Genomic DNA, 16,059 nt, shown 5'->3' on the forward strand with positions numbered 1-16,059 from the left:
CCTTGTAGACACCACAGCTCTATGTAAGGGTAGGTGAAATTAAGAATTTTTAAGCATATTCTTAATGTTAGAAAATCTGAGAATTACAGTATCATTTATGTTAGAAAACACCCTTTAGATTAAGTCCAACTGTTGACCTGGCACTTCTAAGTCCATCACTAAACCTTGTTCCTGATTACCATATCTACATATCTCATAAGCACTTTCAGGGGTGTTGACTTCAGCAGTTCTTTAGGGAGGCTGTTCAAATGCTTGTTAACCCCTTCTGTGAGTACATTTTTCTTTATATCCAGTCTTGTCTTACCAGTTACTGCCTGGGAAGAAACCAACCCCCCTGGCTACACTCTCAGGCAGTTGTAGGGCTGTAGATGTTGTGTCCAGGGTCCCAGGCGCATGTGCGCTGAGACTCCTACCCTTCTGTAGATGTTTGCTCTCTGTGCAAATTAATTATCATGCATAGTCAATGTTCTTGTAGGCCTTTCTGGAAATGGGTCAGAGGGCTTTGGAGGTCTTTGATTCTCCCCACTGGATCAACCTTTGGTGAATAGTCCATGCTCTTTTGTCAACCTCATTGCTGCACTTGGGGTGTGCTGTGTTGTGCTGAGTATATCCAGAAGCCAGAACAAGGACTGTTGTCCCAGGAAACTGCTCTACCTCCAGCTCCATGTGGCCCCCTTCTCCACCTGCATGCTATTCTTTCTTGCCCATTTACACAGTCTGCTCTTATCAACAATCCTTGTCTCGCTTCTCACCTATCTGTCCATCAGTGTTTGAGACATACACATTAGCCCCTTATCTTCTAGGCTTTTGCACCATCCCATGGCTTAAACATCAACATGGACATGGTGATCTGCTGAGAAGAGAAAAAAGAGCAAGAGAGAAAGGGGCTAATGTATTCTATAAGCTACTTCTAAGCTTTGGGGGTAATCTCTTTATAATACCCCAAAACTTTATGTGTAATCTGATTACAAAAATAAAAAGCTAAAAGGTTAACATTAAATCAGTTAACATTAGACCTTACTGAACCTCACATGACTAACCTTAGCCTCATCCAATCCAGCCTGTCCAGATCCCTCTGTAGAGCCTTCCAAGCCTCCAGCAGATCGACATACTTGGTGTTTGATACTTAATTGACCACAAGGCAACTTCATTCCTTCACAGAGTTTAACAGAACAGAGTTGTCTGTAGAGTATTTTGTTACAGCATTCTTTATATATTTGTTTGGTTTGTTTTTATAGCCTATTACATGGAGAGAATTTGCCAACATCCACCCCTTTGTTCCTCTGGATCAAGCTCAAGGGTATCAGCAGCTTTTCAAGGATTTAGAGAAGGACCTATGTGAGATTACAGGCTATGACAAAATCTCCTTCCAGCCAAATAGGTAGGAGCTTTTTTCCTGAGTGTTTGCACCTTGAGACATGATACCAAAACCTTATCTCCAAAGAAGATGTGCAAGCCAAACATGGAAGAATTTTCCAAAATCAAATTTTTCTTGAATGCTGGATTACTAAATTACTAAGTAGTCGTTTTTTTAAAAACTATGGTATCTTATTTTGTCTCATCTCTTCTGAAAGTTTAGCGATTTGGTCTTTTTATTTCTTTTAATATTTCCTCCCATGAACTGAAAATAAAGATTTGGGATAAGAATAAGATGTGTGACCTGCCAGGTGTTTAATTGTCGCAACTGGTAGGTAGTGCACTAGGTTTGACTGAAGAATGCCTGAGATCTCTGTGCTCACTAAAAACAGCATTTAATGAGTACTGCTGCAGCCTGTTTGTGTTCTCTAGTAGTTTTGATACAAAATGAACAGCAAGAACTTACTCTACACTAAGCCTATGACTGAAAGACCTTTTATGTTTCAAGACCTTTGCTACGCATTTCAATATTAGGTTGCCTCACTGTAATCAAGCACCCAGTCCCCTGCTAGGTGTAGAAATGTGGACCCTCTCAGCCACCAGAAGGATTTAACATTGTAGTATAAACTTATAAAATGGCATCGCCTGTCATCTACTTTTTTCATTTACATCTAACTGTTAATTTAAGCATGGCCATTTGTAATTTTATCTTAGAAATGTGCCCTGTTTAATTTGCTGACACTTGCCTGAAGTCATGGGTAAGGGTTAGGGCAGGACAGTTTTGAAGTTCTGTCAGAGAGGTGGCACTTCCTGCTTTGTGTGCCGTGTAACAGTGTTTGTGATCTTCTTGCAGTGGAGCCCAAGGAGAGTACGCAGGCTTGGCTGCAATCAAAGCTTATTTAAATGCCAAAGGAGAACGTCATAGAACCGTGAGTGTCAATGCTCGTGTGGGGAAGAGGGTTCAGTGGGAAATGGAGAGTTGATTCAGCAGCTGGGACTCACCTAGAGAGAAACTAGATTGTGTATTGTCACTTCTGATAGGCTTTCAGTACTCTATGCTTCCCACCAGGATCCTTGGTAACATCTTAAAAGTTTTTACAGACCTGAGAATGACCCAGGGAAGGGTGATTGTGCTGAGTCTGACTCGTTTTGACTTAACCTTCTTCACATGAATTGTGGAGGAAGCACTGTTCATAACACAGGGATCTCTTGGCAAATGGTGAGCTGTGCTTTCACAGTGTCAAGGCTTTGTCTTTATGCCACTGCCCTGTCCTGACCCTGTCCTTTCCCAGCAAGCAGGCTGGGTGTCAGCAAGGTGCTGGGAGAGACACAGCCAGGACAGCTGACCCTGGCTGACCCAGGGGCTGCTGGTGCCAGATAATGGCATGCTCAACAACAAAAGCTCAGGGGAAAGAGGGCAAAGCAGGAAAGGTCATGCTTATGGCATTTTAATTCCCAAGCAACATGCTGTGTGGTCGGCCATGGGAAGTTGGGAAGGCTGGAAGGAAGGAAGGAAATTGAGGTATATTTTACAATTTCATCTGACACCCTCTCACTCTTGAAAGATGATGAACAGTTGACATATCATGTGTTAATTCTGGGATTATTTATTATATTATTTTCCATCCTAATTTCCTAGCTGGATTCTAGTTATTTGTCCATCCTTCTCAAAAAAGCCATTTTATAACTTCGGTAGTCTTTAAAGCTTTTGTGTTCCTTTTACTTTTTTTTTGTTTATTCCCTTTATAGTTTTTGATGCAGTCGCTTTCTTTCCCACCAAAATGGTGAGCTTGTTTAGTAGCAGTAAGTTCAAAGCTAAAGGATCACAGCTGTGGGTTGTTAAGATGGTTTTCTTGTGTCATACTTTAGATCTGTCTGCCTCCAGTATACATGTACTGCTTGGAATGCTGCCCCACAATACTGTGGGTCCTTTTCTGAACTCTGCAGTCTGTTCTTTTAATGACCTGGGGGGTTTTGTATTAAAGGATATTTGGCATTTCACTGGGTGTCTCCATTAGAAACACAATTATGAGTAATTTTAAATGTTAGAGAATCAGCACAGATATTTATAATAACGTTCCCAATTAAGCCACTGGAAATTAGTTTAGGAACATTTTTTGGGACCACATAAAAAAATCTCTTTGGGAGTCTGGGATTACTGAGGTCTTCTTTTTTTACACACCCATACAGTTGGCTTTAAAGAGAAGGGAAAAAGTCCTTAGTGCAATAGAATACATATCCTTTGAACCTGATTTTATCCTTGGCTTTGGGACTCACTTATCTTCTCAAAATGGAAGCATCACTGTCCTGGCCTCCTGGGAGCTGTAGCCTCTATGTGAGGAAACCATCTATAACTGAATATAATTGTTGTCTTCTTCTCTCTCTTTTTCTTTGTTGCATCCAGATCACATCAAACTTACTTTACAGTTACAAACTCTGTTTTGTGAGTAGTTTTTACTCAGTGGGAAGTGGAATTAGGTTAAAATTTTATTCCTTGGAGAGTTGTCTTCTGATTGTCTGTGTGTCATCTGTCATTCCTCTTTTTCTGTGCAAGACCCTTAGGCTTCTCTGAGTGTCTGTGGGTACTTCTGTGGTCTGAAAACACCCGGAGGGGAACTGCACCGGAGAGCCTGGGGGCTGCTTGCACTTTACTCACACTTTACAGATTTCAAATGTTACAGGAAAACCATGGTACTCTTGGGAAAGAGTAAAAAGGAATAAGAAAACAAGGAAGCCCGCAAAACGCTGCAGTGCTTTTTTCTGCTAGGCTGGAGAAAGCAATTACACCAGCAGCTCAAGGTTCCCTTAGTTGGGCGCGCTTGGATTTGGTGCCCTCTGGTGGGAAAAAAGGATGGACACGGAACGGGCAGCTCACATCCCTGCTTTTCTGTGCCGTCAATGATGTCCGTAGGCCTCGGTGCCATCTGGAGGCACTTTCCATTTCAGCTGTGCGGATAAATGGCTACAGATGCGGCACAGCTCTTCCTGGCGCTGGCGCTGGGATCCCTGTGCTTCTGGGCTTTGGAAGTACTCACATTTGTCTCAGCATCGCTGTGGAGGATAGAGTTCCATGAACCATCATGCAGTTTCTGTAGAAGAAAATAATTTTTGGCTTTTTGGTTTTCTTTTTTGTTTTGTTTTGGGGTTTTTTGTTTGTTTGTTTGTTGTTTTGTAGGTTTTTTTGTTCATTTGCTAGTTTTTTGTTGGTTGGTTAGTTGGGTGTTCTTAGGAGTTTTTTGTGTGTGTGTGTTTTTTGTTTGGTTGCTTTGTTCATTTGGTTTTGTGGGTTTTTGTTTTTTTTTTTGGTTTGGTTGTTTTTGGGGGTTTTGTTTGGGGTTTTTGGAGAAATATTTATTGTCTTTAGGAAGGGAGGAGCTCTGAAAAAACGCTTAGAGATATCCTGAAACGTGCACAATTTTCCTATGACTGACAAGAGCCTACCTTTATTTAATTAGAAGTGCTTCTCTTTTTTTTTTCTTTTGAAGTTAACTGTACAAAGCATGCAAATAGCTCTGAGTTTCTCATCTATAGCCAAAATATTTTGGTCTAAATTTTTGTTTTGAATAGAATACAGAAGAAAATGCTTTGGAAGCCAGAAGAAGTTGCAGTGGAAATTTGGAATTAGGCAGTTTTTCCTTTCAAGTAATTGTACATATGGAGACTGATAACTGTAAAAAAAAATTAGTGTTTTAAAAAAAGGTGGGATAAGGCAAAAAAAAAAATTTAAATATAAGTATCTGAAATAATATTCTGGAATTGCATCCCTAAATATGATTATGCAGCAAATGAAACTTTGGTAATAAGTGTTAAATGCTGATACCCGAATGGATTTTCCCTAAAAATGTAGTTGCATTGTTCTGCAAAAGAGGCAATTTGCTGGTACCATCAGGATTTCTTTTCAAAACTTTGATAATGAATTGTAGCTGTTTGTGGATCATAAAACATTAAGATTTTTTAGCTAGTTATACTTTAGGCTCTTTTTTTCTTTCCCTTCCAAGGTTTGCCTTATTCCTAAATCTGCTCATGGTACTAATCCAGCAAGTGCACAAATGGCAGGGATGAAGATTCAGCCCATTGAAGTGGATAAAAATGGGAGCATTGATATTTCTCATTTAAAAGCAATGGTGAGTATTTAATTATCTTTGATTTTCAAGGAACACTTCTTCTCTGAAGGTAATAGTGTTGGCAGCTGAATCACATTTTTCTACAAGAAAAAATAAAGCAATAATACTGAATACGTGCTTTGAAAGGATTAAGTAATTTTTTTTTCCTCACTCAGACACTAACTATGTGACAATTGTAAGATTCCTTTTAATTTGAGGATCTTTAGTGCAGGATTTGCTCAAAGAGTCTTTGTACACAGTAGACTCTTTTATAGCAGACCCTTTTGGTCCACAGCTAGTACTGGAAACGAGCAAGCCATGTTCATGAATGTGAAGCATTTGAAACTGCATTTCAGCCTTCTTTCAGCAAAGTTCAAGTCCATCTCTGCTGGAGAAATTGTTGCTAGGCAACTACTTTTTTTCTCTTTTTTAAGTATATTGACTGCAGGTGAATCTTGCAATGCAAGGGATTAGCAGGACACATTTCCACATTTGGACAAACTCTTATGGCTGTCATAGAATTCTACTGCTGAAAGTAGGGGGAATGGTCATTATTTCACATTAACTTGAAGGCCAAATTTTCATTGGGTTGTCTGAAGGTCCCAAAAGAGAGTGTTTTACACATGAATATGTATATGTATGTACACAAATATATGTGTAGGTATGTATTTGTGTATGTATATGTATGTATGTACACGTGTGTATATATGTGTGTGTATGCATGCAGCTTTCAATACCTGCCTTTTCCCCCGATTTAAAATTCTGATTTATTCAGAAATCACTCTTTTTCACTAGGCGTGGCTGAAGAAGGGAGCCCAGTATCCTTTGCTGACTATAAGTAACTTTGACTATCTTCTGATAGGCCTGCTTCCCACCTGTAAAACACTCTGACTTTGCTTGCAATTTTTTTAATAAAATCTTGAGAAGCCTTCGGACCCTCAGTGACCTTTTCTTCTCTCCCCTCCCTGCCACCAGGTGGACAAGCACAAGGAGAACTTGGCAGCCATCATGATCACGTACCCTTCCACCAATGGTGTGTTTGAGGAGGAGATTGGAGACGTGTGTGACCTCATTCACAAACATGGAGGCCAAGTTTACTTAGATGGAGCAAATATGAATGCTCAGGTACAAAAACTGGGCAGATTTTTTACTAACAGGAATGCTTGGAATAAAAATAGCACAGCAGTACTCAGTTCAGACTGTAACCCAGCTTCCATGCAAGATGCCACAGTGTTTGGGGGAGGATGTGAGATTTCCGAGATCAGTAATTAAAATTAGATGGTGAAAGTAATTCTCTTTTACTTGATTTTCCCCTGAAATGTGTCATAAGATTTATGAGTTGTTCACTGAAATTTGCTTAGTCTGCCTACCCTTTATCAAAGACATTCTTTACAGATGTAATTAAGAATTCCTAAAACAAAGTATTATTTGCATCAAGTTCTTGTTTATGATGCATCGTGATAAAGAAAAACATAAAAACATATACCATCTTTTTCAGCCTGTTGTCCTTGCATTCCGAAATAGGTCATAAATGGCATATGAAGAATGTTTTGAAACAGAGTATTCCCTTTATAGGTTGGTCTGTGTCGTCCTGGAGATTATGGCTCTGATGTCTCTCACTTAAATCTCCACAAAACCTTTTGCATTCCCCATGGAGGAGGAGGACCTGGAATGGGACCAATTGGAGTGTGGGTATCTCTGTATTAGCCTTTCCTTAAAAAAAAACCCCAAAACAATATATATACATATATTGCAAATTGCAAATATATTTTATATATATATATATATTTACACACCCTAGTGAATCTTGGATGGGTGTTCACTTCAGTACAGAGCCATGGCTGGGAGAGGTGTGATGTTGGTTGCAAGCATCTGTCCTTCTTCTCCAGCACCGTCATGTGCTCAGTGGTGGAGTGTTCACCTATATCCCCAAACCCTGGCTTCCATGTTGCCTTCTGGTGTGCATGATAAACCTCACTCAGCAATGTGTTTCCTGAGTAAGAAATGGAGTTTGAGGGCTGATAATACTACATGTAGTCCAGAACACAGAAATGTGTGAATCTATCCTATGGAGCATTCTTATTTCCTTAAAGGAAGATAATCTTACTTGTTTAAAAAGTAATTTTTATTTTGATAGCTCCATTAATATCTTGTGATAGGTTGAAAAACTGAGTGCTATCCTCCACTGGCACCAGCTGTGTTAATAACCTTTCTTTTGAAGAAGACAGAGATCAGACTTCCTAGAGGACTGTGACTGAAAGCAAGGACTACTGCTGAAACTGTCCAGATATGCTAGTATTTTATCTCTAAAATCAATGTTTTTGTTTTAGGAAGAAACATTTGGCTCCCTACTTGCCTACCCACCCTGTGATCAAAATACAGACGGATAAGGATGCATGTCCTTTGGGTACTGTCAGTGCTGCACCTTGGGGTTCCAGTGCTATATTGCCAATTTCCTGGGTGTATATCAAGGTGTGTAGACTTTTATAAGGAGTATCAGCTGAGGTTCTCTTTCTCTTTCAAGTTCAGTGACCACTGGAACCACATGAACAGGTTTAAGAGCAGCTCATTTTGTTTTATATTATTTGTACAGACTGAAATGCAGCGAAATGAAGCAATGACAATCCAGTCACAGGTTATTTACATCCATCAAGCCTACTTGATTTATAGTAGGACAATGTTGCCACAAGAAAGGACATCAGGACAACGGTTGTATCTAACTCTTCTACCTTTTGTTTGTAATAGGTCTTCAGATAAGAGGACAACAGGCAGAAAACTACAGTCAGACTTCCACTTTCTGACGCTGAAGTTTTCACGTTTAAATTACTGTTCTGCCAAGAGTATTTTCAATTGTATGATTCAGTATTGTTATACTTGACATCTACAGAACATTGAATTTTACAATATTCTGAATTCCAGAGGATTTGAAAACTGAACTTAGTTTTGGTTTTACATGTGAATCAACTTGATCATGATCTATGTAATTTGTTAATCCCTTGTAATTTAGTGATAAGCCAGCAAATATTTGGCTATATGTATGGCAATATTTAGCCAACAGAGATGATTGTAGATTCAAATTCTAATTGATAGAAGGGTGTGCTGGGACTCTTGAGCTGTATTTAATGCTTACAGTGACAGAGTTGGAGAAGAATGAACCTAGGGGCAGTGTCATTCAGAGTACTTTGTTGCCAGTATGATACTCTAACCATGGAAACTTCCTCTGCTGGGGAAACCAGCTCTCCTGGAATTCCAAATGAGCAAATGTGAACTGGTACCATTTCCATTTACAGCTGTGGGTAAAAATTACTTGTGACTCTAAGCTGGTTCCCATTAGAGAATATTTAATCCATTCATTAGAAATTTTTAAGAGGAGCTCTTTCCTCACAGTGCAAAATGCCATCTAGTTACATTGTCCCACCTAAACTTCCCTGGACAGTCTGGCTGTGGGATGGAGACAGGCAGCCTGTGCCTTTTGACATTATTTGTGTTCTCACTTTTTTCTGTTCAGTTCAAAGCTTCTCAGTTGGAGCAAAGGTCTGGGTCATTCACTTGTGAATGTGAAGCTACATCTCTTAAACAGTAGACACTCTCATAAACTACATTCACCAAAGGTGGCCTCAATCAATATCCAGTGCTTCTCTGTGAGTGTTGTGTGGAAAAGTGTAACAGCAGAGTGACTGCCAGAACTGGCCAGGTGCATTGAGGTGCTGCGCTGTGTCATGCAGGAGCATACTTTGCTTGTTTTGGACCTATTTTAGATCTGTTTCTTCATGTTATTTTTCTTTCAGACAATGGGAGCAAAGGGTCTGAAGCATGCCTCTGAGATTGCTATACTAAATGCAAATTACATGGCAAAAAGGCTAGAGAAGCACTACAAAATCCTTTTCAGAGGAGCAAAAGGCAAGTATTGGACATTTTTTTTTCTTCTACCAGGCTGGCTTTTTTTTCTGCCTCATCTAGAAGTTGGCTTGCAACACAGTTGTTCGGTTGTTGTTGTTGTTGTGGTGGGTTTTTTTTTGTTTTTTTTTGTTTTTTTTTTTTAATGCTATGTGACTGCTGATTTCAAAATTCTCTTGTTCACAAGAAGAGAAATATCCAGCCACACCTCACTGGATGTATTGCAACGAAACTGGGATAATTTGAAGTAGAAGAAAAGTAATATCTGTTTGTAATTAGAAAAAGATGATGCCAAAAGATAAAGTATTAGATCGTTCTCCTTGAAATTTAGTAACAGATTGATGAACATCAGAAAAAGGAAAAGCAATCAAGTTGAGACTTCCAAATCTCCATAACCAATGATGCAATAATTTAAGAACTGAAAGTAAATTTTGGACCTGTACTTCTCCTTGCACACTTCCTCTGAAAAAATCCCACCATGTTTCCCTCATTTCTGCTCCTTGTTCACTTTTGTGAGATGAGATAAAATTCCTTTGGCAATGCATGATATTTCATCTACATTCTGGTTGCCTGTTTTGGCTCTCCAGTCTTGTAACAGGACAGAAGTAATGAAGAAGAGATGAAAAAATTATTGTGGGAGTAGTGTAACAATCAGAGAACTTATTTGGCTTGTCTAAGCTGAACAGCATCGAAGAACATTTGAGTACAATATATGTGTTCTCTAAAATATATATCTTAAATTTAATGACATACACCTTGGTAAAACCTGCAAGTTGTACTTTAATAGAAGTGAATAAAAATTGCAAATTTTCAGGGATTTAACAATGTAATGGAAGGTTCTCCAGAATCATGAATATAAACACAGACAACTTATGTCTTTAGCCTCTCTATAACAGAAGATTTGAGTTTTGCTCTGGCATTAGATAAAACTGATTATCGTGATTAATTTAAAATAGCCTAAAACCCAAATGGTGTTGGGCCATTGACAAATCTAATAATTTTTTCAGAGAACTTGTAAATTGTAGGAGATACTTTGACCACTCATTCCTAGTTCTGATCTTGTAAATGAGGCCTCTTCTTCCAAAGTCCCACTTTGATGTGGGACTCAAAGAATCAGACTTCAAAAACTGAGTTGTATATCTCTTACCTGATAATTTCTCAGATTTGAGGTTTTGCCCAAGTGGATATTTTTGAGTTTGTCTTTTTGCCATGATCTCCACAAAACCAATCAGAATAGACAGCCTGGTAAATTGCATTGTTCTCCTGTTAAGTAAGACTAGTGTTCTCAATAGTCTTACTTAGTAGGAGATGTCATTTTTTATTTACAGGTTATGTAGCCCATGAATTCATTTTGGATACAAGACCTTTCAAAAAAACAGCAAACATTGAAGCCGTAGATCTTGCTAAAAGGCTTCAAGATTATGGTAAGTCAAATGTCTATTAAAATAGCAGTATGAGTGAAAATTTTCCAAATATCTTCTAAAGGGAGACACAAACATTTGAGTTCTGTGCTTATGGATGGTGAATCTGTCACAATTATTTCAGGCTTCCTCATTTTCTTTATGGGGCTTGGAGAGATATTTGCATATACTAAATTGTAGTAGGTACTTCTGACTCTGCTGCTACTTCACACTTTTGTAAACTGTCCCATCAAATTACTGATTACATGACTCTCAACTGTTTGGAGCAAGTGGGTCGGAGCCAAAAGCTTAATAAGACTCCAACAAAGAAAAACAAAACAGAATAGGAAGGAAAAAAAAACCCTTTTAAAGTAGGATAATGGGATTTGAACAGTTCCATCTTGATATAGTTTATGCAATTTTGTACACATGCTCTAAAAGATGTGATTGTGGATGCTTTTTGGCTGCCAGACAAGAGGATCCATTGAACTACTTGATCCTGTAGAACTGTGCTTCTAATGAATATGCATGAAAGCTGTTAAAACCCTAACCAGTAATACCTCTTCAGTAAAATAACCCAAAGCCTAATTGTGATACTAAAAAACCCACCCTTCCTGCTCTTTGTAAGTGAGCCTTAAATATTGTGCACCACTTTAAAAAGACTTTTCAGCAGGTATAGAGGTTAGGTAAGTATATTAAAGTTCCTTTTTAATAAAGTAAATCTGTGTGTAGCTGTATTGTAAAACAGAGGTGTTACCCTTCAGTGCTGAAAATTAAGATACTTGAAAAGTTTATCTTGCCTCTGAAGTACAGAGCCAACACTACCAATGAATTCAATCTCTATAGATTTTTGTAGAGAAAAGACTGAATTTGTGAATCTGCTGATAGCTAATGCATGTATTCTCATACCCTGTTATCTGTGACTGATTTCTGCTATTGTCACCAGGTTTTCATGCTCCAACCATGTCCTGGCCAGTGGCAGGGACACTTATGATTGAACCTACAGAGTCTGAAGACAAAGCAGAGCTGGACAGATTTTGTGATGCCATGATCAGTATTCGGCAGGAAATTGCTGAAATAGAGGAAGGCAGGATGGACCCCCAAATTAACCCACTAAAGGTAAGATGGCATGTCGAGCAAGGTGACAGCCAGCATCAGTCTAACCCTTGAGTCTGCAGATGCCCATTTCTGGTCTTTCAGTACTCTTAAAAGTAATGGGGCAAAACAGTGAGCACAAGACTTTCTTGAGAAAACTTTAACTTTTTCAAAATTTGAATTTTGACTTTTTCAAGTGAGAAGTCTTGCTGACAGAGCAGAGGAAGTTATTTCCACAAGCACTTAATTTATATTTTAAGGCCATCTCAAAGCAACAAAGGAGAGATGCTTATTTCACTGGCTGAAGATGGAAAATGGAATGACCTTAACATTAATAATAAAATAAAGATTGAATTATTTTAGCAATGCAGCACAGAACCAGTATCAGCTCAAGTTCTGTTCAAGTCTTTTAATGCTATACTGACTTTTAAATTTAGTGAAAAGCCAAAAGCATATTCAATCCTTGGGCAGCATCTTTAGGCAAACTGAAAAAAAATCCAAATACTGACTTGCCTCCTTTTTTAAATCTGCCTTGTTCCTCCCCAGATAAACAGTGTTCTCTAGACAGTAATTATTTATATGTGGTAATGGAAACTGGAAGAAGGCTTCACACTGATCTGTTCAACACAAATCAGTAATTTCTTGTTCTTGACATGTCTTGTTTCTTGTAGATGTCACCACATACTCTGAACTGTGTCACTTCTTCCAAGTGGGATCGTCCCTACTCCAGAGAAGTGGCAGCATTCCCTCTGGTGAGTACATAATGGGAACTTTCTGGTGTGGTAATACATAAATATGCTTTGTGCTCTGTAGTTTCTTAGTCAGTCGGAGATGAAGTAATGTGGTAAGAATGAAAACTTCAGAGCCATTATATTGTCTCAGTTTTTAAGTGTGTGAGCTCTCTTTACCACAGTTTCATTAGTTTAGCTTTTAAAGACAAGGAAAGAAGTGCTCAAAAAAAAAAAAAAAGTCTCTACACATTGGTGCAGACCTGGATTTCTAAATCCTAGCACTTCAATACTGAGTATTCATTCCTATCGGAAACAACCTGTTTAGTTCTGACAAACTGCGCCAAGGGCTCCCAAAACAGAGTCCCACATGCTGACATTCAAAGCTTTGCTCAAAAGAACTTGCATAAGGTGTGACTAGGTTCCCCAAGGTCAGCATGGGGAAAGCGACACCAATGTGGACCTGCTACAATAAAGGTCAGATTGGAGCTGCAGTATGATATCAAACTTCTTAATTGCTTTCACAGTCATAGCAGCTAAATGTATGTGTGACCAACCTTTCTGCTTGGAAACTTAATTGCAAGTATTTTAGTGATATGTACTGTTTCAAAGAGTAAGAATTCAACTACACCACCATTCTGCTCTCCTTTAAGTATGATACTCTAACTAGACTGAACAGCACAGCAGTGTCCTCTGCTTTTCCTTCATTCATATGTGAAAGCCAGTTGTTCAAAGGATAATAAAGTTTTCTTTCATCTTGTGAAAACTGCTTCTTCGCAAGCATATGTTAGAGGACACGACCGGACTTTTTTAAAATCTAAGCATTCTTTTAACCATCACTTCTATTACACATGCTTGTTAACTTTCAGGCTCTGAAAACAGACTTGAAGGATGACTTCACCCAAAAAAATCCACTTTCACAGCACTTGTAATTCTTCAAGCTCATAGTGTCTGTTATAATTTTGTAGCTTTATCTGGTGGAAAGATTAAGATGGTTGGGTTCTTTTATCTCTCTTAGCCATTTGTGAAGCCTGAAAGCAAGTTTTGGCCCACAATTGCTCGCATTGATGACATATATGGAGATCAACATCTGGTTTGTACCTGCCCACCGATGGAAGCCTATGAATCTCCATTTTCTGAACAGAAGAGAGCATCTTCCTAAGATTGCTTCCAGCTGCCTGCATTTTTGACTCCATCAGAATGGCCCTTTCCTGATTTCCTGGGGATATTTATATTGTGTATATTTTGAATAGTGACCATGTTTGTTTATTGAGCACTGGTCAGTTAAAATGTAAATACAATCAGTATGTTAGGTGTAAACAAAATGTGATTGTTCCACAGCAGTTGATGTTGGAAGTTGCCTTGATTTATCATTTTGTCTGTTTCATGCTAAAGTTTTAACAATTAACACTCAGCTTGCAAGGTGGCATGGGAGATACAGTTAAAAAAGTAGAAAAGATGCAGATGCATAAGGCAATACTAATAAATATCAACTGCAGGATTAATTGTTTACATTTTGTAAAAAAATGATGAAGTAGATTTTTTAATTTACTTCACATATTACCACTAACTAGCATTGCTAGTGTTAATATTTCATACTGATTTTTTTTACCTATCAGTGTTAGTAGTCTAATAAAATTGATCAGAATTTTAATCGTTGTCATGTTTTGGATTTAAACTTTTCAGCTGCATTTGTCCAAGAGACAGTATGAAATTATGAAACTTAAGCTCTGATTTCTGACAATTTCCACAGCAGCAATAAACTTACACAAAGGAAAATACTGTCAGAGATTATTACTTAAATAAATCTCTGATTTTTTTTTTTTTAATGAGAGCCAAAATTATCCATTTTACCAAGCAGTAACAAACTTAATCTTGCTCAGCATCACATAATTTTTTTCTTAGTAGCTCCATCTAATTCTCTCTTATTCTGGATAAGGTATAAAAGACCATGAAGGCATAAAAGACGGTGAATTAGTATTACTTGAATATTGGGTAAAAAAGTGTTCTCTTTCCACAGTTTCTCAAGTCACTCTCTGGCGCTTTTTTATACAGAGCCCTCAGTTTGCCCTACTTTATCTTACAGCTTGTGTAAAAACTGATTCACAGCTTAAGCTCCAAGAGATTAAGGAGACCAGAACCCTCCTTCAACAGAGAGTGCCACGTTAAATCACTCAGTAACCAAAGCTTACACCTTAAACAGGAGCCTTTTCCAGCATGTTCCAGATCAAATTTACATAAAACTAATCCTCTCACTAGTTACACCGTCAGATCTCTGTGCTATGAGCACACTTGAAAGGAACCTGCCCAGGTCTATGCAGAGCTGTCTGATGCACATGAGCACCCCTGAAAGGACCCAACTCATTCAGCCACTCAAAGCACAGTTTTGGTGAATTAGGAAACAGGCACTCAGCAACACTGGGACCACAGAAAACGACCACAGAAAAATACAGTTCTGCACCTTACAACCACCCACTACTCAACCACTTGTTGAAGATGAGAAGAACTACATGCACACTCAGCCTGGGAACTCTGAAGGGACACAAATGAGTGACACAAATTATAGCAATATTTTATGTACTGTAAATTTTGTGTCTTTTACAGTGAAAGTTTTGGGACTGCAACTTTTTCATTACCTACCTTATGAGTTCATGAGGGGCTTTACACAAAGAGACTACAGATGATAAGAGACAGGAATGGCTTTCACTGAAGGAAAGTCAGGCCAGATACCAGTGTTTATGTGAAAAGCTGCACCTACATGCTAAATCACCTTAATACATAGTGAAGAAAATCAGATTTTTTTTTTACTCTAGAACTCATTAACTATTGGAAACGTTATCTTTCAGTAGCTATAGTACTAAGGATGCAAAATATCATGAAAAGCCACTGCAAATTTATAATGTGAGGGAAGGACAGTCTTTCTCTATTGCCAGTCTACTTCCCCAGTCTTGACAAGCTGCTTTAATGTTTGCTAAAAGCAGTTTCACGTTTGATTATGTCACTGAAAAAATACATTAAAAATTGGTTTACAAATTTTTGTATAAAGCAGGTAACTTCCCACTGTTGATCTCAAACTCACAAAATTTAGCTTGTGAATTAGTTAGTAAAATCTATCCAGTGGAAAACAAGGCATTAAAATATTTTATAGTACTCAAGTTGGAGGCCACAAGTCTTATGAGCTACTGGTCATGAGATGCAATGGCTGTTACAAAGGTGAAATCACATCGTTCTCTCCATAAATTCTGAGCTACCTGTAGCACTGTGGGCCACAGGCTGTCACTGCAACCTCAGTGCCTACAGAGGGAATCTGAGTCATGCACCTGAACGACCACTGTGCAGGAATCCCACAGCTGGGAGCTGTGGGACATGGACTGAGCACTGCTACAGGCTGTGAGCGAGTTCATGGGTATCAATGTCACCACTGGATCTTGGTGTGGAGTTAAGCCTTTTTTAAAATTGTTTTCATTGAGAAATCAGTCA

General features: G+C 38.5%; 1 protein-coding gene across 1 annotated transcript in view; it reads left to right on the plus strand.

Moving 5' to 3' along the window:
- GLDC (glycine decarboxylase) overlaps positions 1-14,233 on the plus strand; it is a 38,467-nt gene extending 24,234 nt beyond the window's left edge. Inside the window, exons 15-25 of the mRNA XM_058044490.1 lie at positions 1,239-1,381; positions 2,210-2,285; positions 5,355-5,480; positions 6,435-6,584; positions 7,035-7,147; positions 7,790-7,931; positions 9,248-9,359; positions 10,685-10,780; positions 11,703-11,875; positions 12,523-12,603; positions 13,598-14,233. Of these exons, the coding sequence (XP_057900473.1) occupies positions 1,239-1,381; positions 2,210-2,285; positions 5,355-5,480; positions 6,435-6,584; positions 7,035-7,147; positions 7,790-7,931; positions 9,248-9,359; positions 10,685-10,780; positions 11,703-11,875; positions 12,523-12,603; positions 13,598-13,741 (1,356 nt within the window). The 3' untranslated portion in view covers positions 13,742-14,233. The remainder of the gene's footprint in view (positions 1-1,238; positions 1,382-2,209; positions 2,286-5,354; positions 5,481-6,434; positions 6,585-7,034; positions 7,148-7,789; positions 7,932-9,247; positions 9,360-10,684; positions 10,781-11,702; positions 11,876-12,522; positions 12,604-13,597) is intronic.
- Positions 14,234-16,059: the final 1,826 nt, after the last annotated feature.

Source organism: Melospiza georgiana, chromosome Z (genome assembly GCF_028018845.1).
Source record: "Melospiza georgiana isolate bMelGeo1 chromosome Z, bMelGeo1.pri, whole genome shotgun sequence".
NCBI classification, from domain to species: Eukaryota; Metazoa; Chordata; class Aves; order Passeriformes; family Passerellidae; genus Melospiza; species Melospiza georgiana.